Genomic DNA, 25,619 nt, shown 5'->3' with positions numbered 1-25,619 from the left:
TCAAGAGCTTTTGGCAATGCCTAGAGATTCTCCAGAAATGACATCATGGTGCCCATGACCCAGGTGTGTTTTCCAGTGGGCAACAAGGGCTGCTGGCAGGACACCTCCCACCACAGAAGATGGTATAGCAACTCTATCCATGTTGGAAAGGGCAGCGGAGGTCTTCTGGCCCGCCTGCGACAGCGTTTCCTGCGTCTTCTTGCAAGCTTCTGATTGGGTTAATTTCTCATTCCAGTCCTCCAGTGTGCTGCTGGCCGAAACGTTTGCGTTAGAGCCTTGGATGTCTTACCAGCTCTTCGAGACGTTTTGCTTCAACCCGTCCAAGGGGGTCAAGCCCAGCTTTCTCTTCAGCTCTCCGCAGTGTCTTTCTTTAGCAGCCAGGACCTGGCGTAGGGTGCCAATTTCTTCTTCCACCTTGACCAAGTCTGCTCTTAATTCCTCTTCTTCGGTTTCAGTGAGGCCATTGTAGGAAGGAGGCCTTGGAGGAGCTGCGGAAGCACCAGTGTTATCCACAGGGACGTCCGTCACCGTATCTGACAGGAGACCTTTGTTGGGAGAGTTAAGGTTGATATCTGGGCTGTGCCCTCCTGTTTCCCCACTGACGCCTCCCGTCTGTCGCCATCGTCTTCAGCCTCCACCCATATGGCAAAAGCAGCTAGGGCGAGTGCCCCCAGCAACTCTATCTACAAATAAGGCCCTGGAACCAACTGAACTTGCAAAGCGGAAGAGAGGATACAAACATGTTAGTTCCACCTGGAGATGCCAGCCTCCAGGTAGGACCGGGGGATTCCCCAGAATTACAGCTCAGCTCCAGACTACAGAGGTCGGTTCCCCTGGAGAAAATGGGAGCTGTGGAAGATGGACTCTGTACCCCGTGAGGTCCCTGTCCTCCCCAGGCTCCAACTCCAAATCTCTAGGAGCTTCCCAACATAGATCTGGCAACCTTAACCCCCATCCCAGTGGTGGGATCCAAAAATTTAAGTAACCGGTTCCCATGGTGGTGGGGTTCAAACTGTGGCGTAACACCAATGGGGCTGGGCGGGGCATGACGGGGGCGTGGCAGGGCATTCCAGGGGCGGGGCATTGTTGGGTGGGGCTGTGGCAAGGATGCAGCCACTTCGCCGGTTCTTGGGTGGGAAACGAATGCACGCAGGCGCAGGCTGCCACGCACGCCGGTGCACCTCCTGCTAGACTGCTTCAAGTTCTGTGCGTGTAACCCCCATGCTCAGAATGGGTTGAGCCAGAAAGGGGTGGAGACTCAAAGCAGCAGAAGGCTGCAGAGCTCTTTGGAGGAGACAAGGCTACCAGACTCGGACCTTGATTTGTATAAGCCCTTAACACCTTGTTAAGGGTTTTTTATGTTTGTAATGGGTGAGAGTTCTCCTGGAAACCTTCATCATGTTGAATCCTGTTCATGAAGTCCTTGGAGTCTTCAGGAGCCAACCCACTTGCAAAGAAGAATTGGACTTGGCAGTATCAGTAGACTGTAAATATAAGGACTTGAAAATGCAACCTGAACAGTACCTTGAAGTGTGATGTTAAATGTTGATATTTGATGTTAAGTAATGTTAAGTAAACCATTTTGTTTTTAAAATTTGGTGTTTCAAACTCATTCCAAGTTCTGCCCCACAGAACCCACAGATAGAGGTTACACGCGCTACTGCTGAGAGGAGGGGCGTAACTAAGTCAAAAATCACGTGGCAAAATCACCAATTACTAACCCCCTCTCGGCACACACAAATAATTAGTAACCTACTCTCAGGAACCTGTGAGAACCTGCTGGATCCCACCTCTGCCCCATCCCCCACCAGCGTCCAAATTCAACAGGAAAGTCTCTCACCTGTGACCAGCCTTGGGCAATCTTGCAGCTACTATATGCACACAAGTATTGACTTTTTTTTTCTACCAGGTGAATCTCAGGGGAAGTAGTTCAGGCACAGAAGTGGGTAGAAGAAACTGTCCCTGTGGGAAAAGGACCTTTGGGGGATGCCATTCTTAGAAAACAGTCATGCAAGAGACACGAGGATACTGATATAGGTTTCAAATAGAAATCCTAAAGAGATATAATCAGCCAAATGGAGAAAGTAGATCAAAAAGTATCAAGAGTCTGAACAACAAACCTTAAGTCATTTTGGCCTATCTCTTTAACATTAAGGAGATAAGCTGTAGGTCTAGGAAAAGAAGATATGTATTTACACCGATCTGTTTTGGGTTTTTTTTGCTCTGATGCTGTAGTGCTGTTCTTGTGCATCAGTTGTATACTTTATTTTTGAAGATTACAAGAAATCTCTTTTCTGAACTTGCAGTCGTTTGATCTCCGCAACCATGAAAAATCCTCAGGTCTTGGCTCACAATTATCAAAATATAAGAAAGAAGCAGGCCTTGCCTGTTGAGAATATCTCCTCCTACTAGGGCTGTGCAAAAAAAAATATCAGTAAAATTCAGATGCAGATCTAGTGGACCTGAATTTGGGGGGAAGCCCAGATAGTCCCAAACCTCCACATCATGAATATCCAAGATTCCTGTGAAAAAAATTGGGTCAATTAGACCCAAATCTGAATTTTACCTCCCTCTCCCACTTATCACCCACTCATATCCTGCATGCAGCTCTGTGACTACTAGACCTTTCAGTCCTAAATGGAAGCCAGAGGCAGTGACAGCTACTAGGTAAGTGAGGGAGATAACGAAGAAGAGGGGAGGAAGGAGAGGGAATTCCATCAATCTTTTTTTAAAGTGACAGTGGGGGTCAAAGCAGCCCAGAGTAAGCCGGAAAAATTCAGCATGATTTGGGACCCGCTTTTTAGAGCCCTTTAAATGCCAAACACACACCCTTACCTCCTAACTACACCTTGGTTGTGAAAAAGTAAAGACTTTGGTTGTTGTTTTTTAGAGAGAGTCGGATTGGCCACCTCAGGTTGCCTGCAATGTATTTTGTGGCCTAGTGGGGGCAGCAGTGAATAAACCCTCTTTGAGTAAGGTACTGTGAACAAACTGGGAGAGGTCAACTTCTCATTGTCACCTAGCGACTCGTTCTCTGTGGTGAAAACAAATCCCCCCAGGGGTTGTTTTACCTCAATGATCATAGCACCGACCTCCAGGTGTGGCCTGGAGCTCTCCCAGAATTACAATAGACTTCCTGACAACAGAGATCCCTTGGAAATAAATATCTACTTTGGGAGGGTGCCCCCCAGCAGTACCCCACTGAGATTCCTCCAGCCCCAAATCTCTAGGAACCTCCACCCAAATCTCTAGGAATTTCCCAGCCTATAGTAGCCCTGGGAAGCATTGTCTGCAATACACTCCCTCCCCACAATCAGGAGCACTGATTTCTGAATTTTGCTAATCGTGAGTAGGAAGCATGCCCAAGGACATGGCCTCTGCCTGTCGGTGCCATTCTCAGGAGCCAGAAATCATGCAGAGGCAGGGGGTGGGGCCAAGTGCTTGTGTCCAATCAGCACTCTGCATGTTCCGTCAGTGTGTGGAAGGGGCACATGCACAGACTACTGCTACCGCCAGGAAAATAAGCAAAATATTTTCCTGAGTCAGGTTGCCTGGCTACACTGGCTCCATGCCCGGACGCGGAGACTTGTGTGGTTCAGAAACCTCCATAAAGCTCACAGAGAACGCTCATGTATGTTTGTGTCAATAATATATGGTTTCCCTCTTGTTTATGCCATTCTAGGATGTAATAAAAGCCCCTTTAGGTTTGAGTTTATGATGTTCTTACTGTTTAGGATTTTAGTTTGAATAGGTTCTCCAGTTAAGTTTAAGGTTTTGTTCTTGTTAGGTTTAGGAAAGTTTTGCCTATAAGTATATGTGTTTATCCCTTTAAGGTTTCCCTAACATTTAAAGTTTAGAAATGTTATTTTTGAAATTTGTGTCTGATGGCCAAAGCAGTGGCCAGAAAAGGTTTGATATTAAGGGACAAGAAAGTTGGCTCTGGAATGCAGCTTAATCATAACATTAAGAAAGAATACTTTTTTTGTGGTCTATGTCTGTCCAAAACTTATTTCAGTAACCCAAAGCATGGACGTAACAAACTTTGGAACGGCGGATTGATCTGCAGGACAAGTGCTCATTTCTGACTGTTGGCCAACCCCTTCCAATTAACCAAGAAAGACATTTCAGTTTTCTCAGCACTGCCTTCCTAAACAGAATCACCCCCTTCTAGTTCAATCCACTTCAGCAAATAGTGGAAAGATGGAGCAATACTGAGGAAAGCCCTGCAAGGCAGCATTCTGGTATATACTTATGCTGGAGCAAGTTGCATTGAAATCAGGGGAGGTTACTTCTGACTAACATGAATTAGATTGTGATGCCAAATTTGCCAAGCAACACACCTTTTTCTTTCTTAGTATACCAGTATTTACTTGCCGCTTTTCTCCTTGAAAAGGCCCAAAGCTGTTTATTAATGAAATACAACTTTAAAACACTGTTTACATAAAACAAACAGACGGTAACCCACTATAACATGGGCTGATAGTGAGTCCAACCCATTCAAGGTCAAAGTTCATGAGCCACGGGCCAAGAGTTCTTTCGCCAGTGCTCTGTGGCTCATGCATCTGGTCATGGCCAAGTTTGTGCCTTGAGACAGGAAGGAAAACACAGCTTTGTGATACTGCAACGACAAGGTATTTCTCACTCTGTCCTCCCTGCTACCAATGGACTGTAATGGCCACCACCAGAGCTTGGGGGCAGGGACATGGGAGGTGCTGGTGTCATGCATGGCATGATGTCACTTCCAGGAAAAACAGGAAGTGATATCATGTCATTATAGGAATCACCAGAAAATCTGGAAGTGAGGTCATTCCCAGGTTTTTCCTAAGAGTAATGTCACCGAATTCATGACACTGGTGTTTTTGCCAGCAGTGCGTCACCCTCCACAGCACAGGTGTCAAACTCGTGGCCCTCCAGATGTCATGGACTACAGTTCCCATCATCCCCTTCCAGCATGATGCTGGCAGGGGATGATGGGAACTGTAGTCCATAACATCTGGAGGGCCGCGAGTTTGACACCTATGCTCCACAGTAAGAGGGGTGGCAGCCCTAACTATTTCTCTCGCTCCCATTTTAAAATACAACTCTGCATCTTTCCCCACATCTGGAGATCTCCCCACATCTAGACCTTCCTCACCTGTACAGCAACTGCAGGTTTGTGTTCCATTTGGGGCAAAGGAGACAATTTTGCATTTTTTTTCATTCCTCTTAAAAATTTCTGATAGACAGATGAGATAAAGGTCAATGCTAAGCCCATCACCCTTGTGATTTGAATTTGCAGTTTCTGCTGAACTCTGTTTTTGAAAACCTTTCATTTGAATATATAACGTATTAGCTGCCCTACTACTTCACAAGTAATTTGAGAGAGAAAGAGGGGTGGGTGGGTGGGGGATGGGGCATAAGCTGTTCTGTAACCTCTCCCCGTGGTCCGGGGGGGGGGGGTGAGGCTCAAGAACACAGCAGCCAACAGAGAAATTATATTTTCAAATGAATCTATTTTCATCAAACCTTCTATGTATCTGTCAGCTGTGCTGTGAGTGAACCTGATCCTATTTGAAGGCTGCTGCATAATTCTAGCTGGTGATGAAAATATTTGTAAGAGAAAATTTTGGGATACATGCCTCGAATGACTCCACAGACACGAGTCATACTCATTTCCGTGAGCTGAGCGCTGGTGGAGTGCTATAAGGATCGGGATGCTCAAGGTTGCTTTACCCTCTTCCTTTAAAAAAAAAAAAAGCAAATGCAATATCTTTTCCCTTCACGCCCCGACATCCACAAAGTGGTCTTAAATATTTCATGGCAAGAAGAAAACATTTTAAGCTCACAGGCACCATTTGGAACGTTTGGGCGTTATGGTTACAAGCGGCTTTGTGAACAATTTGAAGCAAAGAAAACAGCATTCCGGATGGGGTTTATATAATCAAAGGGTTTCTTTACTCTTTAGGGCATATTAAGGCATTTTTAACATGTTTGTTTATTTATTTATTGGCGATCAAAGACAGATTTTTTTAAAAACAGCAGCTTAGAAATATAGAGACGGAAGCCTTTGAAAAGGCAAAGGGATTTGAAGGCCATGGTTACGTAGGTCCACGTTTTCAATAATACTCTACACATGAATAGAACAAGAGTATCGGGATATGATAACGGCTGCGAGGAAAACGTGTTCCCCCCCTGACCCTGCTTATTCCAATAGAACAAGGACACGTGGCCAATTATTTACATTGGATCACCAACCCTAAATTAAGAAGAGCCTTAACACTGGCCAGATTCAATCTAATGCCTTCTATGCTGCTCTATGGCAGATATCAACAAATTGATAAACAGAGGAGGCTATGTCCATGCAATATGGGTCAGGTGGAGACACTCGATCATACCCCCTCTCTTCATTTTCAGTGTAAGGTTTCGCAAAAATCAGAATGTCACAATCTGCACTTATCCCATTTCTGTATAACAATCTAACAGATGCTCTTAAGATACCTATGCTTTTGAACAACATGGATCCCACAGTGTGCGAGAACGTAGCAAAATTTCTGCTAAAGATAATAGACGTAAGTCTAGATGAATACCAATCAATGTCTATGTATTATGACCACATATAGCCAGCAGTAATTTTTTTAGCTTCTGTCAGTATCCCATGACGTTTAAGTGAGTCAACTTAGCTGAAGGAATGTCCTATAGTTACAAAAGGACCATGTATATATTTTAGTACCAGTGTCTATAACTGTGAGCAATAGTGGGCAAATTTTGTATGCTTATTTTGTATGTTTATTTTATGCCAATAAAGGCTTGTTACTACTACACATGAACAGGAATTGCTTACATGCGCTTAGGTTCTGAATGTGCAGTTAAAGACCCATGAGCATGTGGCCATAGACGAGCCCACTTGCTTACTGTTCAGAGGCGCATGGGCTCTTTTTACAAGGCTCTGTTTATACATGAAAGATGAGACAGTCTCAGCGGATGCAATGTTAGTGGCTATTCCCCATACCCACCTGCATCTCCCCCAAATATTTCTAGGGGGGTCACCATGTTAGTCTGTGGAAGCAAAATAAAACAGGAGTCCAGCGGTACCTTAAAGACAAACAAAATCTTACTCCAGCTGTGACTTCCAAAAATGTATGCATGAATACACTGTGTTAGTCTTGAAGGTATGACTCTAAGTCCTGTTTTATTTCACCCTCGGGTGGCCAGCTTGCCCTTTAGGGTGAGTGACCTGCTGCCCCCTCACTCTTGTCCCCGACTGCCACTCGACACAGCAGCAGTAGCAAAAATGAGGGCAGAGACTGAGTCATATAATGCAGTGATGTCACTTCCAGGTCTTCACCCGGATTATCACAGGGTTGAGCAGGATGCTATAGGATGGGTGTCTCCATGGCACCTTTCCTGGTTCCTGCCAAATGTTTTTAGAAAACTGGCAGTGCTAGGTGGGACTTCTGCCCAACAAGGCTTCTGATTGGCCACCAGAGATCTGAATGACTGTGCAAATGTAAAAAAAATTGTTTCAGTAGGAGCTGCCACCACAGCACATGAATTGCCACTATGTGATTCAAGTTAAGCTGTGTGTATATAAGGAACTGTTTTAATGTTCATTTTTAAAAGGCCTATAGAAGAAGTCTTCAGCTTCTATCTGAGATGCTGAAGAATTACTATTAGAGTTATAAGTAACTTCCCAATCATTTTATGGTTGTGACCGACTCAGTGGCGTAGCACCCACGGGATGGGGGGGGCATGATGCCCCTCATGGAGCTGCGAAGAAGGCATGGCCGGGCCATGGCGGGGGCATTACAAGGCATTCCGGGAGCATTCCGGGGCATGGGCGGCAGTGTGACATGTGCAATTTTCCCTTGCTCCGCCCCTGGACCGACTCCTGTGGTAGCCATTTCTTGGTTACGCCCACCACACTGTGTCAGAATTCCAAAGGTACCCACAGGCTCAAAAAGGTTAAAGACCCCTACCCTAGGAATTCCCCCAATCTCTATGGTATTACATTGAGATTGGGAAAATTCCTAGAACATCTTTCTACATGGACACATCACTTCCTGATCTTCACCTAGAAGTCACATCACTACATAGGAATGCCAGCTTCCAGGTGAGACCTGGGGATCCTCTGGAATTTATAACTTATCTCCTGACAATAGAAATCAGTTCACCTGGAGAACATAGTTGCTTTTGAAAGAATGTGTTCTGTGGCATTGTACTCCATTGAGGTCCCTGTCATCCCATCTGACCCCACCAGCCAAGGGGGGCCTGATGACCCTATCACTACAGTGATTGATGCTTCTCCTTCTCAAGTCCCACCGTCAAACCTCCCTCAAAACATTAACCCTGGACAAAGCTATTCTAAAATTAAGTATGATGATACTTTAGGAGCAATAATGTAAGATCCAGAAAATGTATAGTTATATTCATTATATATACTTATACCATGCCAATTTAGGTCCAAATCCAGTGGTTTTTTCTGATGTATTGTAGTACAGTTGTAGCAAATATATATGGATAATTATAATAATTTTAAGTGGTTGCCTTCCATTAATATACTATCTCAAAACTGCTGAGACTGCACAGTATGGTGTATGGGTGTGGTCCCAGCATTCTCCCAGAATGCCACTTTATCACTGGCGTTCCTGCCTAGGGACATGGGGTACCCCTTGTCCCCGGGCGCATCGATTGAGGTCACGTGGGGGGCGCCAAAACATCCTCCTACAGAGCAAGGGATTGAGCAAGCCCTAGAAAGCAGGCACTGAAGCAGCGGACTGCTCCCAGTGCCTGTCGTAGCCCCGCCCACTCTGTACGGTGGCCTGGAGTGTCCAGGGGGCGGGGGAGAAGTCCCACTGGGCTCCCAGGAGCAGGACTGGGGAGCTCCGCCTCCCCTCCCTCTAACCCAGCATGCCTTATTCGCCTTAAATTAAGTGTGGCATTTCTCAGAAGCCTTCTCCCTGGCAGCAGGGCGCCGGCAGGCACAGGAAAAGGCCAGCTGAGCAGGGAGCCCAGCAGCAGCAGCAGAACTGAAGATGATGCTGACGTTTGCTTGGTAAACCTTCAGGTGGGGGGTGACTTGTGAGAGATTTACATGCTTAAAAGTTAATTCCCCTTGCACTGGCTTGGAGCTGTTTCTCAGGCTAGCAGCCTACCTCACAGGGTTGGTGTGAGGACACAATTAGGAAAGTGGTGGGGAGAGAGCCATGCCTGTTTTGCTGGGGGTAGGAGGTGATTTGTGAGAGATGATGCTGAAGTTTCCTTGGTAAACCTTCAGATGGGGAGTGACTTGTGAGAGATTTACATGCTTAAAAGTTAATTCCCATTTGCACTGGCTTGGAGCTCTTCTGAGGCTAACAACCTACCTCATAGGGTTGGTGTGAGGACACAATTAGGAAAGAGAGTTGGTGCGGAGAAAGCCGTGTATGTTTTGCTGGTGGTGGGAGGTGTTTTGTGAGCTGGTGCAAAAAATCATTGTTTGGTCGTTGTGGGGGAGGGTGGTCGTCCATACCTGGGGTGGGGGTGGGGGGGGCACCAAACTCAGATTTTGTCCCCGGGCTCCAGTTTGCCTAGATTCGCCCCTACACTTTATAAATAATGCACTTTATTAGTCATCTTGAAAAGCAACACGAGACCAGGAAGCATGAACTCTGGAAGAGCATCGTTATCATTCCCTCTCACGCAAGAACACAGGGACATGCTCAGCACACCAATTACTGCCTCAGATGATGCAGCTCCTCTCAAATTAATGAAATTAAACTAGTCCCAAAGGCCGGCTGACTTAATCCTGGTCTCCCCCCCCCTCCCCCAGCCCCTGCTTCATTAGTGAGGCCTTTGTTCAGATCTTGCTTCAGTGGTTCCATGAGAGCGTGCACTCAAGAGAGAAGCTTGGCACCAAGAAGGTACGTTCCACATTTCCTTTCTCTCTTTTGCCCTTCCCAGCTTGCAAGTGACAGGCCAAAGATTCCATTAACCCAAACCCTTCTCTGCTGCTCACCAGCCAGGACTTCATTCAGTACAGCAGCGGGGGCATGAAAATGTCCAAAGTAATCAACAAGACAGGACAGCTAGCAGAGAAGGCCAATTGTCTTGCTTTCACAGTTCAAAGACATTTCATCCTTTGTATGTAACTGAAAGACTAAGATGAAGTGTTTTATCGAGTTACAGCTGACTCATGGTGAACATGAAGTTCCACCTCAAGATGAGCAGAGGTGGTCTGCCACCTTTGAAGCGTAGCCTCAGTCTTCTTTGGTGATCTCCTATCCAAATGTTGACACTTCTTAGCTTCTGACGGGATCAGGCTATTAAATCTTCTTCAGCTGAGGGACTATATTGTAATAAAAACCCAAGAGTTATCATGCTGAATCAGATCAAGGTCCTTGTAGTCTAGTGTCCTGTTTCTAATGGTGGCCAGTCATCTATATATATAAACACGAAATACCACTGATTGACTGACCGACTCATCAGAAGAACTCAAAAGAACTGACTGACTGACTGACTCATCAAAAGAACTCAAAAACCACCGAAACTACAAAGTTGAAATTTGGCACACCGGTTTGTTATGTGCTTCAGGTGCTCGCTAAGAAAGGATTTTCCAAAATATTCACTTCCAATCGACTTATTAGATATTTACTGTTCAACTCTTTACTGGTCATCTGCACGAACATTCTAAGGGTGACAGTTAAACATCGCGAGTTTCATGTCCTTCAACATGGTATTTTCGATGGTTTTTGAGTTCTTTTGATGAGTCAGTCAGTCAGTCAGGGAGTGGTATTTTGTGTTTGAGTATATATAGCTTTGGTTTCATGGCGACATTTTAATGAAGGGCACTTTGAAGCTCTAACTCCATTTGTTGCATCGACGAAGTTCTGCTTGCCAATGCCCACCAAACAACAAGTGCTACGTATTAATTGATCTAATTGCGTGCACCAACTGCATTCTAACACTGCTCCTCCTCAACGCGATCACGAACTCTTGTTCCTTCTGCTGAAACCACTAAAGGGAGAAGAGGAATTAAATGCAGAAAGCGATTTACACATTGCGTTAGAAAAAGACAACTACAGGAAGCTGCTGAAAAATATGCGAAAGCCAACCTGTCAGTCCACAGACAGGCTGTGAGGAAATATGCTGCATGTCACCCCAAAGTTCACAAACAGGCTGTAAAGAAGTATGCTGAATGTCACCCCGAAATTCATAGAGAGGCTGTGATGAAGTATGCGTAGCAAAGCACAGGTATCCTGCTAGTGTGTCATAAAGAAGCCCATGAGCAGGACGCACTGGCAATAGTCCTGACAAACTGACAGCTTCCCAGCAGTTGACAATCAGACCTTCTACCTGTGGATCCAGAGGCCCCATTCAGTGCTTATGGCTAATAGTTAATGTCACAACTATTATCCATAAATCTGTTCAACTGTGTTTTCAATCCATCTGAGCCAGTATCCATCACTATCTCAGCTTCCCACCCAGACAGCATTGTAGGTAAAGTGGAGACAGAATTATCAGCTTTTGGAAATAGAAGATCAGTCCCTGGATTTGTCGCAGCGTAATTTACCTGCTGCTCCGACGAGTGTTGGGTTGCACATATGCATGATCAAGCAAGAAATAAATGTATGAAAATAAATTCCAGGTTGCTCAGGGGAATGATCAATCACACCAATGCAAAAATCCAGGATCGTCAATCTATTGGGTTTGAAGGGTAGGGAGGGGGATAAGTATCCCATGCTGAATACCGTATTAACTACAGGCATGAAGCCAGAATCCTGATACCAGCTCTTCCCTGATTCCTTTGATACTCATTTCATTTTTTTTATCCTATCCCTGAGGCTTTGATCAACCATTTGATTTTAGGTCAAAGGACTGCAAAGAAAGCTACCTTGTGTGTCTCCTATGTGTGCAACTTGGATTAGCTCCAGTTGTTGATGTTGAGGTTTATTTGCCATATGCCAGGAGTCCATTTGGCTACATGCGTGTTGCACCTTTCCTTGCGACTGAAAATGCTTCTCTATCCGTTGGCTTTTTCATTTCACCACATCCTATTATGGAGGGCAGAGGGAGGCCCATTCTCTGTGCTTGTCACCTGTCAGAGTGGATTTGCTACAGCACCCATTATTTGCTCCTGGGAAGCCATTCCTCCAAATTAGAGGAGAAATCACCCATCTGTCCAAAAGATTTTTTCGAAACAGGGCAGTACTGATGAAAGAAGAAGTAGTGTCGGCAAAGAATGCTACTTTACCATCACGGGCCTCTATAACATATAATTCAGCAGCTATGAAAATGGAGGGAGCATTTCTTTCCTCAAAAAAGGAGGATACTGGCCATTTACAAAATTACCCTAAGGCGGGCCTCCGTCCATCCAAAGTCCTCTAAGAGGACCACTCTGAAATGGTTGGACAGACAACACAAGCATAAATGAGGTTCAATGGAAGTAAGTGTAGAATGAAGCCAGAAACATCCTACGTGAGCCCAGTGGTCCATCATCTGGTCCAGCATCCTGTTTCTCACAATGGCCCAGAAGATACCCTGAAAGGCCCTGAGCAGAGGTCAAAGATTCTACTTGGTGGTTATCCCAGTTGGTGATTCTACTTGGTGGTTATCCCAGTTCCTTTTCCTCCTTTCCTCCTTCCTCCTTCTCTGTGTCTGTAAAGAGCCATCAAGTTGCAGCTGACTTATGGCGACCACAACTGGTTTTCAAGGCAAATGATTCAGCAGAGGTGGTTTACCGTTGCCTTCCTCTGCGAAGTCTTCTGTCTAAGCACAGATCCAATTTAGATTCCCAGATCTGGCGAGATCGGGCTATATGATACCACTCCACAACCTTCTCTGTGTGTAAGTGTCATCAAGTCACATACAACTCATGGCGACCCTGTGAACTATAAACCTCCAAAATGTTCTATCATTTATTGTTAACAGCTTTGCTCTGGTCTTGCAAAGTAAGAACATAAGAACATAAGAACATAAGAACATAAGAACAAGCCAGCTGGATCAGACCAAAGTCCATCTAGTCCAGCTCTCTGCTACTCGCAGTGGCCCACCAGGTGCCTTTGGGAGCTCACCTGCAGGATGTGAAAGCAATGGCCTTCTGCGGATGTTGCTCCCGAGCACCTGGACTGTTAAAGCATTTGCAATCTCAGATCAAAGAGGATCAAGATTGTAAGAAAGTAAGGACTGTGACTTTCGTGCTTGAGTCAATCCATCGCATGTTGGGTCTTTTCCTGCTGCCTTCAACTTCTCCTAGCCTTATTGACCTTTTCAGGGTCACTTGTCTTCACATAATGTGAGGACCAAAGTACAAAAACCTCAGTTTAGTAATTTGAGCTTCTAGGGATAGTTCAGGCTCCTGTAGAGCCTGTAGTGGCCAAGAGCAGGTGGACTCTCAACTGGAGAACCGGGTTTGATGCCCTGCTACTCCACATGAGTGGTGGACTCTTATCTGATGGACCAGATTTGTTTCTCCACTTCTATATTCCTGCTAGGTGACCTTGGGCTACTCACAGTTCATTCAGAACTCTCTCAGCCCCACCTGTCTCACATGATGCCTGTTGTGGGGAGAGGAAGGGAAAGGGGTTTGTAAGTCGGTTTGAGTCTCCTTACAGGAGAGAAAGGTGGGGTATACATCCAAACTCCTCCTCCTTTTCCTCCTCCTCCTCCTCCTCTACAAGGGTCAAATTTACCCTATATCCAGCTTATCTTCTTAACTTCTCCATTCTTCATCCCTATCTTGTTCCCCCTTGCATCCTTCCCATCCCTTCAGACTAGGACCCTCCTGCCCAGTATTTACTCCCACTCACCATCTTTTCCAGTCTCCACAGTTGTCAAGTTAACATCAATGCTTCAGCATCTGAAGAGGTTGCTATGGCATCAGAAATAGCAACCAGGCTCTTGTGAACAAGCGTATTGGTCTGCGAGGTAACTTGAACTGATGTGCAGATGCTAATAACTCATTTTTATAGAATTGCACTAAAAGGGATCACGGGAGGAAAGTCAGGTTTCCTGCAGGACTGGATGTTCCTCCAGGAATGCAGAACCCTCCCCCAAGCCTTCGCCCCTGGCCCCATGGTGCACACTTAACTGTTTGCACAGGAGCTAGGAGTTTGCAATTAGCTTATATAGATAATCAAGAACATGCTTGTATAAGTGGTACTTTACTTTTTATGCCACCATAGAATTATTAATACAGTAGTGGTGAAAATGAGGGCTCCTTTTTTAAATTTATTTTTTATTTATTTCTTAAATTTCTATAACGCCCCATCCGCAAAGGGCTCTGGGCGGTGTACAACATAAAATTCACACAATACTAAATAAAGGAGCAAATCATACAAAACATAGGAAACAAATAAACTAAGCTCCATCCAATTAATAAACCATAAAAACTTATTAAAACTCCATATAAACAGCAGTTAAAACAGTCAAATGAGAGGCGTCAAAAAACCTACATTTAAAACCTTCCCCAAAAAGGAGGAATGGCGGGCCCCTCAATATGGGGGCTACCTTGATGTAAAACAGAGCGAAGAGCAGAAAGAGCAGAAAGGGGGCACCACATCAGCGACTGGTCACCCAAAAGGCCCGGTGGAACAACACAGCCTTACAGGCCCTGCGGAATTCGCCAAGATCCCGCAGGGCCCAGACAGCTGGAGGAAGGGTGTTCCACCAGGCTGGGGCCAGGGCTGTAAAGGTCCTGGCCCATGTGGAGGCCAGCCGCATCATTGAGGGGCCGGGAACCACCAGTAAATTGGCCTCTGCTGAACGCAGAGACCGAGTAGGGACATATGGGGTAATGCGGTCCCGAAGGTACGAGGGTCCCAGGCCGCGTAATGCCTTTACAACCACCACTGCAGAACAATAGAAGTTAAATATGCTCATGAACAATTTGTTTAGAAATAGGCACACTTTCCCCTGTAACTCTCCAAAGAGCTTGGTACACTCTCACTTCTTTCACTTAAGCCACATAATCTAGAACAGATCAGTTATCCCCAACATAGGTCGAATCCCCATTTGAAATTTGCACGCAGTTCCAAACCTGTTCGTTGTGAAACCATGTCCTCTTCATCGGAGTTTCTCCCTCCCCACCGCAGCGAACACACAGCAGACACACCCGGTTGCAGAACTCTTAGCAATCCCCACTACCAGGCGAGCTCGCTTCGCAGGTCTCCCCTGATTGGCTGGCGTGCCTTGATGGGGCGGGACCTTTTCCCACTGCGGAAACATACATTGTAGGGATGTGATCAAAAAAGCCAGCGTGCAAAAGTTTAACGTTGAACTGTTGAACTGTGCAAACAGTTAATCGTTACCTGTGTAAACCATTAATGATTCAAATGTACACGTTTGACTGTTTAACGTTTGCGTCCCCTTCTGCTGGCCGATCGCAAAAGCGGAAATGAAACCAAGGAAAGCTGCACATGCATCGCAGCGCTGATTGGTTGCTTGAATTCCACGTCACACTCCAGGGAGGGAAATGAGTCAAGGTTTCAACCCTCGTCCCTCCCCTTGGATCAGCTCTGAACCGTGTTAATGGGGTCTGTGCCACTTGCAACCAGGTCCTGACGGAACGCGGATTAACAGGGAGAACGAGCGCCAGAAGCAGAATCTGCCACGCAAGCAATGGGGAGGTCTTTCCTCAAACCTGGTTAGTTTGTGTTGTGAAACCGGGCTAAGACGGTAGTGGGGATTCGACCATAGTGCCCATGGACACCATGACACCTCCCAGTGTGTTCCCTTCTCCATGCTTTCCTCCAAAGCATCTCCTGCTAAAGCTTTCCTATGCCTCATGAAACCGGGAGCTGATTGACAGCAGTCCAAACGGCTATTCATCTTTCCCACTGCAGGAATAAGCTGCCTTCATCAGAGGAGAATACTTGACTGGGAAATTATCAGAATTTTGTGTCTGGACCCAGCCCACGTGAGAGCCATTTTGCAGTCAAAATTCCAAAAGCACCCATGGGCTCAGCAAGTTTGGAGACACTTAGTCTAACTTGCCGTGCTGGTCTTCAATAGCAACTGTAAACAGGGCCCAGAGCCACAGGATTTAAGGGCAACCACAAACGTACGCACCCGTACGATGATCACAGTAGAACAGGTCACAAGAATTCAGGAGTCAAGAGAACTACTGAGTCAACAGCACACAGGTGGTCTGGGATGACCCAAGAGGCCTGGGCCACTTTTTTGAGTCCCCTAAGATGTAATACAAATGTACAAATACAAATACAAGATGTAATACAAATTTTTAAAAATTACACAGGGAAATAAATATGGATATATATATATATATATATATATATATATATATATCTATATATATATATATATATATATATATATATATATATATATATCCATATTCATTTCCCTGCGTAATTTTACAACCGAATAATGATGTGTGTGTGTGTGTGTATATATAATAATATATATATATACACACACACACACACACACACTACAATTCCCATCAGCCCCTGCTTTTTTATATATATATATAAAATTTTCACCAGCCCTAATCTAGAGATTTAGGGGTGGAGCCCAAGGAGGGAATGGTTTGGGAAGGGTATAATGCCATAGAGGCCACTTTCCAAACAAGCCATTTTCTCCAGGTGAGCTGGAGCTCTGTCACCTGGAAATCAACTATAATAGCGGGAGATCTCCAGCCACTACCTGGAGGTTGACAGTTGAATTTTAGAGGTTTTATTGGAGCTTGAGGACCAGGCAAAATGGTCCTCTTCTGCCACTGGCATTGCCATTTGGCTCTGGCAGTCTGGCATGGTGTTCTGTAAAACGTCTGGGGACACTAGATTCTGAGTCTTATTGAAGACAATAGTTATGGTTGGAAGCATTCATCCAATCAAGCAGCTAGGCTTCCCAACTGTCTGCTGAGAAATTCCTGCAGATGTTGTGGATGCAAGCTGGTGAAGCTAGGAATTTGGGAGGGGAGAGATCTTGGCAGGATCTAGTGCCATAGATTACACCCTCCAAAGCAGTGATTTCCTCTGGGGGAACTGATATCTGTAGTTTGGAGGTCAGCTGTCATTCTGGGCGATCTTCAGGGCCCACCTGGAGACTTAGACATAAACCACTTGCACATTGCACCTGTCAGCTTACAGTAAGCTAGTACTGAATAACTCAAAACGCCTTTACTGGACACTCAAGGTGCTACCATACTCTCATCCTAACCAATAAAGGGCTAAGCAATGGAATGTCGCAATGACAAACCCTCCAGAAATCGGCGAGTGCGTGAGTCCTGCTCACCCATTGGTGGGCAACATTCCACCCCCTCTCCCACACACTTCCCCCAACCTAACAGCAAGCCCCAGCAGCCCATCCCAGCCAGCGGTGCTTTGCAGTCCACGAGAAGTCTTCCCACCCACCCCCACCCCACCCCAACAGGGTGCCCAGGCCAGCAGAGCAGCCCAGGGAATGCTTCCTCCTCCACCCTTTGCTAGGACCCATTTGCATCTCCCCTACAATGGACTTTGCTGCTAGTTTACTCCACATAAATGTTATATAAGTAACCATCGTAAAACATCATCTTTGGATGATTTTCATGTCTTAACAGTCTCATTAAGCCTAGATGCCACTCGTATCTTTACAATCTAATAAGCGGGTACTGTACGTTGGCAGGCGCAAAGTGGCTTATGTCTATGTTAGTGGTGGCGAACCTATGGCATGTGTGCCAGAGGTGGAACTCAGAGCCCTCTTTGTGGGCACGTGTGCCATCGCCCCAGTTTGGACACTCGGCAGTGGCATAGCGCTAAGGGGGTGAGGGGTGCGTGATCCACTAGGTGCGCACCCTGCGGGGGCGTGGCAAAGACATTCTGGGGGCATGGTGGCAGTGTTTCAGGGCATTCCGGGGGCATTCCAGGGCAGGGTGGGGCGGACAGGTGCATGGCAGGGGCTCAGGTTGCACGCACGCATACCCCGGGTTCAGTTTCCCCTTGCTCCGCCCCTGGCACTCGGTCTTGAAAAGGTTCACCATCACTGGTCTATGTCTTCTGTTGCACCTCCCTTTTGTTTTGACATGGTTCCTTCAACAGAACAGCATGTATTCTTGGGGAAGAGAAGCTGATGAGTTCTACTGGTTCCGTTTACCTATTTGGCCCCCTAACCCATAAGAATAACACTTCAGATGCTCATTGGGTAAAGCTAGGGAGAGAAGCCTTTTCTCCTACATCTTACAAGTCCTTGGGTAGTTAGACACATGCCACTGTGTAAAAAATTAAGGTTTTAAACAGAATATTGTTGTTTGAAAATATTTGAAATCTGATGTGGTTTAGGGTTGTCAGCCTCCATGAGGGGGCTGACAATTACCTGGGATTACAACTGATCTCCAGGAAACGGGACTCTATGGCATTATACTTAGTGTTGCCAGCCTCCAGGGACCCCCTGGACATCTCCCACAAATATAATTAACTCCAGATAGCCAAAATCAGTTTCCTTGTAGAAAATGGCTGTTTTGGAACGTGGACTCTGTGGCATTATACCTTGTTGATTCCCTCCCCTTCCCAAACCCCACCCTCCCAGGCTCCAACCCAAAATACCCAGGTATTTCCCAATCCACTTCTGGCAACTCTAAATCCATCACTGAGATCTCCAGATCAGGGGTCTGCAACCTGCGGCTCTCCAGATGTTCATGGACTACAATGGGAATTGTAGTCCATGAACATGGGAATTGTAGTCCATGGGAATTGTAGTCCATGAACATCTGGAGAGCCGCAGGTTGCAGACCCCTGCTCCAGATAATTCTCAACCCAGAACTGGCAACTCTAGTGTGGTACAAAGTTGGACTACGGCCAACAACACTTGGCCTCTTATCCCCACACAACCATTATGCTCACTCAGTTTGCCTTGGGCCAATCACTGCCTGTCAGCCTAACTACCTCACAGGATTGTTGTGATGATAAACTAGAGGAGGGGGAGAGCCAACTATGACATGCTGAGCTCCGTGGAGGAACAATGGGATAAAAACATATTGCTGGCATATTTGTCTGGGCATCAGCGGACGTGATGTTTACAGGCATAATGTCAAGTCTAGATTGCTTCCATCATAAATTCCAACAGAAGAGATCAGTATTGTGTCTCTGAGGGCACAAAGGCAAACTACTCAAAGACATTTGTCACTATCACTCATACAAATTATATTTCGAAACGCACTTTCAAAACCCATGACGACCTCTTGGGATACTAATCTATGCAAGCAAGGAAAGCAGAGCCTACGGCGTTCCCTGTCACTGCAGCCCTGCTGAAGGTAATTGCTCAAGGTGGGCCCGAACACATTTAAATGTAGACGGGGAGAAAAAGAACTGTGTGCTTGCTTGAGGCAAGCATTAATATTACACTCAAAAGGAAAGTCACAGATGAACCTGGAATTCGGGTCCTGAAAACAAATTTCAGACAGAGATTTCCGAGCTATGTGCCAGGATTTTTTTAATTAGTTGCATTTGCAAACTCATCCTTCCTGCAAGAATCTCCGAGCCACGTTTTAGCCTCATAGCAGCTGGATCGAGTTGAGAGAGTGGGATTGATGCAACCATTCTCCAAGGAACCTTTGTCATGCCCCTAGAGCAGGGATCTGTAACCTGTGGCTCTCCAGATGTTCATGGACTACAATTCCCATCAGCCCCAGCCAGCATGGGCAATTGACCGTGCTGGCAGGGGCTGATGGGATTTATAGTCCATGAACATCTGGAGAGCCGCAGGTTGCAGACCCCTGCCCTAGAGACACTTTCACTGTTTTCCTTATTTAAGCCTCAGTTGCACCCTTAGTTAGAATGGGTTTAGTTGCTTTATGTACAGTATTTTGTGAGAGAGAACCTCAGTTAGACCCTGTCCCTTTAAGAAACCCTCTAGAGCAGTGATGGTGAACCTTTTCGAGACCGAGTGCCCAAATTGCAACCTAAAACCCATTTACTTATCGCAAAGTGCCAACACAACAATTTAACCTGAATGCTGAGGTTTAGTTTAGAAAAAAGGGTTGGCTCTGAGGCATGCCTTACTCGGGAGTAAGCTTGCTGGTAGTCAGTGGCTTTGCTTTGAAGCAACCATGCAACTCTTCCGATGGGTGAATCACGACCCTAGGAGGGTTTACTCAGAAGCAAGCTCTATTGCCAGCAACCGAGCTTACTCCCAGGTAAAGGATCGCACTTTTCTTCTTCGCATGAAAATCAGTGGGGTTTAACAGCGCTTAACAGGGTTACCTATACTGCTTCCCCAAAATTAGGTCTTAGGTTTAATGCTAATAATCGAGCCCAGAGGCCCAGGCCAACCTAGATGTGTGTGTGGGGGGGTGTGACTCTGTTTGTGCGTGCCCACAGAGGGGGCTCTGAGTGCCACCTCTGGCACCCGTGCCATAGGTTCGCCACCACTGCTCTAGAGGTAAAAGCACTATAGCATTCTTATTAGTTAGCAGTTTCTGTTTTACAGTCTATTTCGTTTTTCAGGTGTCTGGGGAAGGCTGGAGACAGCAATATCTCAGATGATTAAGGTGTTAGAGATCCATAGAACTCAGCAAGTTCCAACAGAATTGCAAAGAAACAGAGTCCAGTTAGAGGACACCGGGAAAACTCAGAAGAAGAAGCAAGCAGAGCAGACTCCCTTAGAAGCAGTTAAGGAAAAGTTGGTGACTGCAAGTTCTTCAAACCATCTCCAATCGTTTCCAGCATTGCAAGTATTCTTTATTTCGTTAGACTTCATGGGAGGAGTCAGAGTCTTAAACTTTCAGTACTATTACACTTTTTTGAACTGTTGCTTATTTGTCTGTGGGTCTTACACTCTGTTCTGGTCAAGTGCAAGACACCGGAATTTAGTTTGCTTGGGGAACAGAAGAACCTTCCTCGAGCTTAAGGAAACTTCCACCCACTGAAGCGGCTCTTTTGCCAACAGAAGAGCCACCTGCATTGGTGGAAATCTCCTTAGGCTGGAGGAAGGCAGAGTCCATCTAGTCCAGCACTCTGCTACTCGCAGTGGCCCACCAGGTACCTTTGGGAGCTCGCGTGCAGGATGTGAAAGCAATGGCCTGCTGCTGCTGCTGCTGCTGCTGCTGCTGCTGCTTCTGCTGCTGCTCCTGAGCACCTGGTCTGCTAAGGATAGCCTGAGCTCCTCAAGGCTCAGAAGATAAGCAGAGTCAACCATGGTTAGAATTTGGATGGGAGACCACCAAGAAATACCAGCGTTGCTATGCAGAGGCAGGCAATGGCTAACATGTTCATCTCTTATCTTGAAAACCTTTGCGAGTTGACATCACTTTACATACACACACACACACACACACACACACACACACGTAATGCAATCAAGATTCTGCTTAGTCTAGCTGATTTAAATTCCAAAATGCCGCTTATGAAACTTGTCCACTCCTTGCCTTCTAGCAGAAGGGATATTTTAACCATATTGTTTCATCTATGGCCAGATGACTACAAAGGGGTGGCGCTACTCAATACATTATAATTTTTAAGTTCAGCCATCAGAGCAAACCACAAGTCGTACAGACTGGGGTTAACAAACCAGCAACAAAACCTGGTTTAAAACCCCAGTGTGGTACAGACTGACAGGTACATTTGCTTGGTTATTTATTTTACTTCCTTTAGAATGTTTTTCCTTTTCCTTTTTGAGACTCAAGGCAGACTGGGGTGGAAAGAGCTGTCAAGTCTGGAGATTCTGTAGGGTTTTCAAGGCAAGAGACAAACAGAGGTGGTTTGCCATTAGCTGCCTCAGTGTAGCAACCCTGGAAACCCTTGGTGGTCCCTCAAGCAAGTACTAACCTGGCTGGCCTGGTTTAACTCTCCAGGCAGAGTTGCCAGCTCCAGGTTGGGAAATACTTGGAGATTTTGAGGGTAGAGCCTGAGGAAGACATAACTTGGGGAGGGTATACTTCAGTGGGGTATAACGCCATAGAATACACCTTTGAAAGCAGCCATTTTCTCCAGGAGAACCAATCACTGTAGGGAGATCAGTTTTAATTCTGAGTGATCTCCAGGACCTACCTGGAGGTTGGCAGCCCTAAGGAGGAACCACCACAGACATGTCCTGTCTCTAGTCACCACCTGTTCCACTTCTGAAAGTGTGCCACGGAGAGCAGAGCTGGAGAGGCAGATCTTAACTGGTGGGCTGGACAATATGGGAGGAAATAGTACTTCAGGTTCCATGGCCCGTAGTCATTTAGGGCCTCAAAGGTCAGAATAAGTCCTTGGAACTGTGCCCAAAAACAGATGGGTAGCCAGTGCAGATCTGTTTGAAGATCAACCTGGTAGGACCAGAGGTGGGATCCAGCAGGTTCTCACAGGTTCCCAAGAGTAAATTACTAATTATTTGTGTGTGCCGAGAGGGGGTTACTTCACTGCGATTTTGCCACGCGGATTTTCGGCCCTTTAGTTACGCCCCTCCTCTCAGCAGTAGCAATACAGAACTTCTGAAGCAGTCTAGCAGGAGGTGCACCGGGCGCGGCGTGGCAGCCTGCGCCTGCATGCATTCGCTTCTCACCCAAGGACTGGCGCAGCGGCTGCATCCTTGCCACAGCCCTGCCCAGGAATGCCCTGCCCCCGGAATGCCTGGCCACGCCCCCAGAATGCCCCGCCCAGCCCCACTGGCACTACACCACTGTTTGAATCCAACCACCATGGGAACCTGTTACTAAAATTTTTGGATCCCACCACTGGGTAGGACCCCAAGTACTGTAGCCCTCACCAAGTTGTTCTCCTGGGAGCAAAAACTTAAGTCTTAATTAGAACAAATATTAATGTTTATTTGGGGAGAAAACACAAACCAAATTTACATAAAACTGTCTTCCTCTGCATAAGCCTGATATTACTAAGATAAGGCTGCTACAGTCACTAGCCCTACCAGATTTCCTTACTTCAGTCACCACCTGAAAGCTGGTAGCCGCACATCTAGATCAGGCCAAGGCAAATTACAGAATTACATCAGAACTAACCACAGTGTGACCAAGCCATGATTTGTAAACTCAGACCCACAGTTCGTTGTAAGAGTGCACACTTTGTGCACACTACTTCTGAGATTTGGCCTGCTTTTGTTTCTGTAAAGCAAGGTGGAATAATTAAGCGTTCTTCTTCCAGATGATAAAGGCGGACTATGAGTTCCTCGACATCCCCTGCCAGCATCATGCTGGCAGGGGATGATGGAAGCTGTAGTCCATAACATCTGGAGGGCCGCGAGTTTGACGCCTATGCTCTAAAGTTTGCTAAAGAGGAAGTGCCCTACAATGTTATGGTTAGACAAACCACTTCCTGTTCGCTCTCTCTGTTCTGAGCATGGCTTTGTCTTAACACGCATCCTCATTCCTGTGGGGAAGGCCAGCCCTTAAGGCACAGATGTTATATTTTCCTGCAGCAGCCAGATAGACTAGGCTTTTCAATAAGACAATAAAATATACCCCGGTTTGAACGCTTCATCCTCGTTGTTTTCCAAGTTTTACAGCCTCCCTTGTCCATAAATAAAAGAGTTAGAGTTCTTCCCCCCCCCCACCCCGTAATGCGCTGCATAAATACAACTTCATGTATCTGAGAAGCTGACAGCTGCTGTGTGAGATATACTACGACAGCTTAAAAAGTCCACGAATCAATCATTTAGATGTAGCTACTGTACTCTCTCTCCCCACTAGGACGGTATTGTGGAGCTCAGGCACTAGTTGTTTGAGATATGCCATTATAACCCTGATAGATTGAAGCCCCCCATCCTCAAAACCATTGTGTAAAGAGGGGAGGAGGGGCACACAGACTCACAGATCTGCCAGGTTACCGCAAACAAGCAAAGAGCCAACTGGGAGAAGGCGGCTCTATCTCCCCTTCCAGAAACCTGCACAGCGGCGCGATGACAGTTCTCTTCTCCAAACAGCCCCATTACGGTCTAATTAGCATACATGAAATGCAGATTGGAAGCATTAAAGTGATATACAAATCATTAATTTTTTGTCAAATCTATGTCAGCCTTGTAGATGCCTTCTTATTTTAATGTTGCATGACAGCTAAAAGCTTAATCCTTGGTGTGTAGAAGCGAAAAGATTTAGTGCAGCTGGTACGAGCAGAACTCTTTGAAAGCTGTGTTTGAAAGGTGGGATCCTTGCGATAGGGAGGAGGCTGGATTTGTTGCATTAGAGATAATTGTGGAAGAGCACATTTCAACATACTAGTGATGGTTTCTGCACATCGCTAGATGGAATACAGACATATGAAGAATGAGCTGTTCTTTCCTCTTAAATAACAAGATCTGTGAGCATATGAACTCATTTTATCTGGCAGAATGGGTGAATGATACAGTCAATAGCTGGAAGCATTTGCCCCCCTTCCTGTCCGGACGGCCCCCCTGCGTGTCCGGAGAACTCCCTGCGTGTCCGGACGCCCCCTGCATGTCTGGACGGTTCCCCTGCGTGTCTGGACAACTCCCTGCGTGTCTGGACGCCCTCTGCATGTCTGGACAGCCACCCTTCACGTTAAGACACCCTTCATGTCCGGACGGCCCCTGCATGTCCAGACACCCTTCCAGTCCGGATGGCGCCCCTGCGTGTCCAGACGCCCCCTGCGTGTCCGGACAGCCACCCTTCGTGTCCGGACGGCCCCCCTGCATGTCCGGACGCCTCCCCAGACGGGCGGGCGGGCGGACAGGCGGGCGGACCTACGGGCGGGCGGGCTGGCGGACGGGCGGCCGGGCGGGCGGGCTGGCTGGCTGGCTGGCGGACAGATGGGCGGGCGGGTGGACGGATGGGCAGGCGGGCGGACGGACGTGCAGACGGATGGGCAGGCGGGCGGACGGGCTGACAGACGGCCGGCAGGCGGACGGGCTGGCGGGCGGGCGGACGAACGGCCCCACTGTGTGTCCGGACACCCTTCCTGTCTGGATGCCCCCTGCGTGTCTGGACAGCCCCCTGTGTGTCCGGACGCCTCCCTGCGTGTCCGGTCACCCTCCATGTCCGGACACCCTCCTGCATGTCCGGACGGCAACCCTGTGTGTCCGGACACCCTCCATGTCCTGACACCCTCCTGTGTGTCCGGACGGACCCCCTGTGTGTCCGGACACCTCCCTGAGTGTCCGGTCACCGTCCATGTCCAGACGACCATCCTGCGTGTCCAGACACCCTTCCAGTCCGGATGGCGCCCCTGCATGTGAGGACGCCCCTGCGTGTCTGGATGCCCCCTGCCTATCTGGACGGCCACCCTGCGTGTCAGGACACCCTCCATGTCCGGACATCCTCCTGTCTGGACGGCCCCCATGCGATTCCGGACGCCCCCTGCGTGTCCGGATGGCCACCCTGCATGTCTAGACATCCTTCATTTCCGGACGCCCCCAGCGTGTCCGGACACCCTTCCTGTCCAGACGGCGCCCCTGCATGTCCGGATGCCCCCTGCATGTCCGGACGCCCCCTGCCTGTGCAGACGGCCACCCTGCATGTGTGGACGCCCACTGCGTGTCCGAACGCCCACCTGTGTGTCCGGACAACTCCCTGCGTGTCCGGACCCCCCACTGCATGTCCGGACGGCACACCTGCGTGTCCGGACGCCCCCATCGTGTCCGGACACCCCCTGCGTTTCCGGACGCCCTCCTGCGTGTCCGCACACCTCCTTGCGTGTCCGGACGGCCACCCTGCGTATACGGACACCCTCCTGCATGTCCGGACGGCCACACTGTGTGTCTGGACAACTCCCTGCGTG

At 47.3% G+C, this 25,619-nt stretch overlaps 1 protein-coding gene across 1 annotated transcript; it reads right to left on the bottom strand.

The window, feature by feature from the left end:
• LOC125426198 (tumor protein D54-like) lies at window positions 1-25,014 on the bottom strand. The gene is given in 3 exon segments (XM_048484454.1): window positions 1-625; window positions 24,590-24,779; window positions 24,969-25,014. Coding segments are annotated over 3 exon segments (861 nt in total).
• Window positions 25,015-25,619: the final 605 nt, after the last annotated feature.

The sequence above is a fragment of the Sphaerodactylus townsendi genome, linkage group LG02 (assembly GCF_021028975.2).
Source record: "Sphaerodactylus townsendi isolate TG3544 linkage group LG02, MPM_Stown_v2.3, whole genome shotgun sequence".
NCBI classification, from domain to species: domain Eukaryota; kingdom Metazoa; phylum Chordata; class Lepidosauria; order Squamata; family Sphaerodactylidae; genus Sphaerodactylus; species Sphaerodactylus townsendi.
This window is presented reverse-complemented; position numbering and strand designations above follow the sequence as displayed.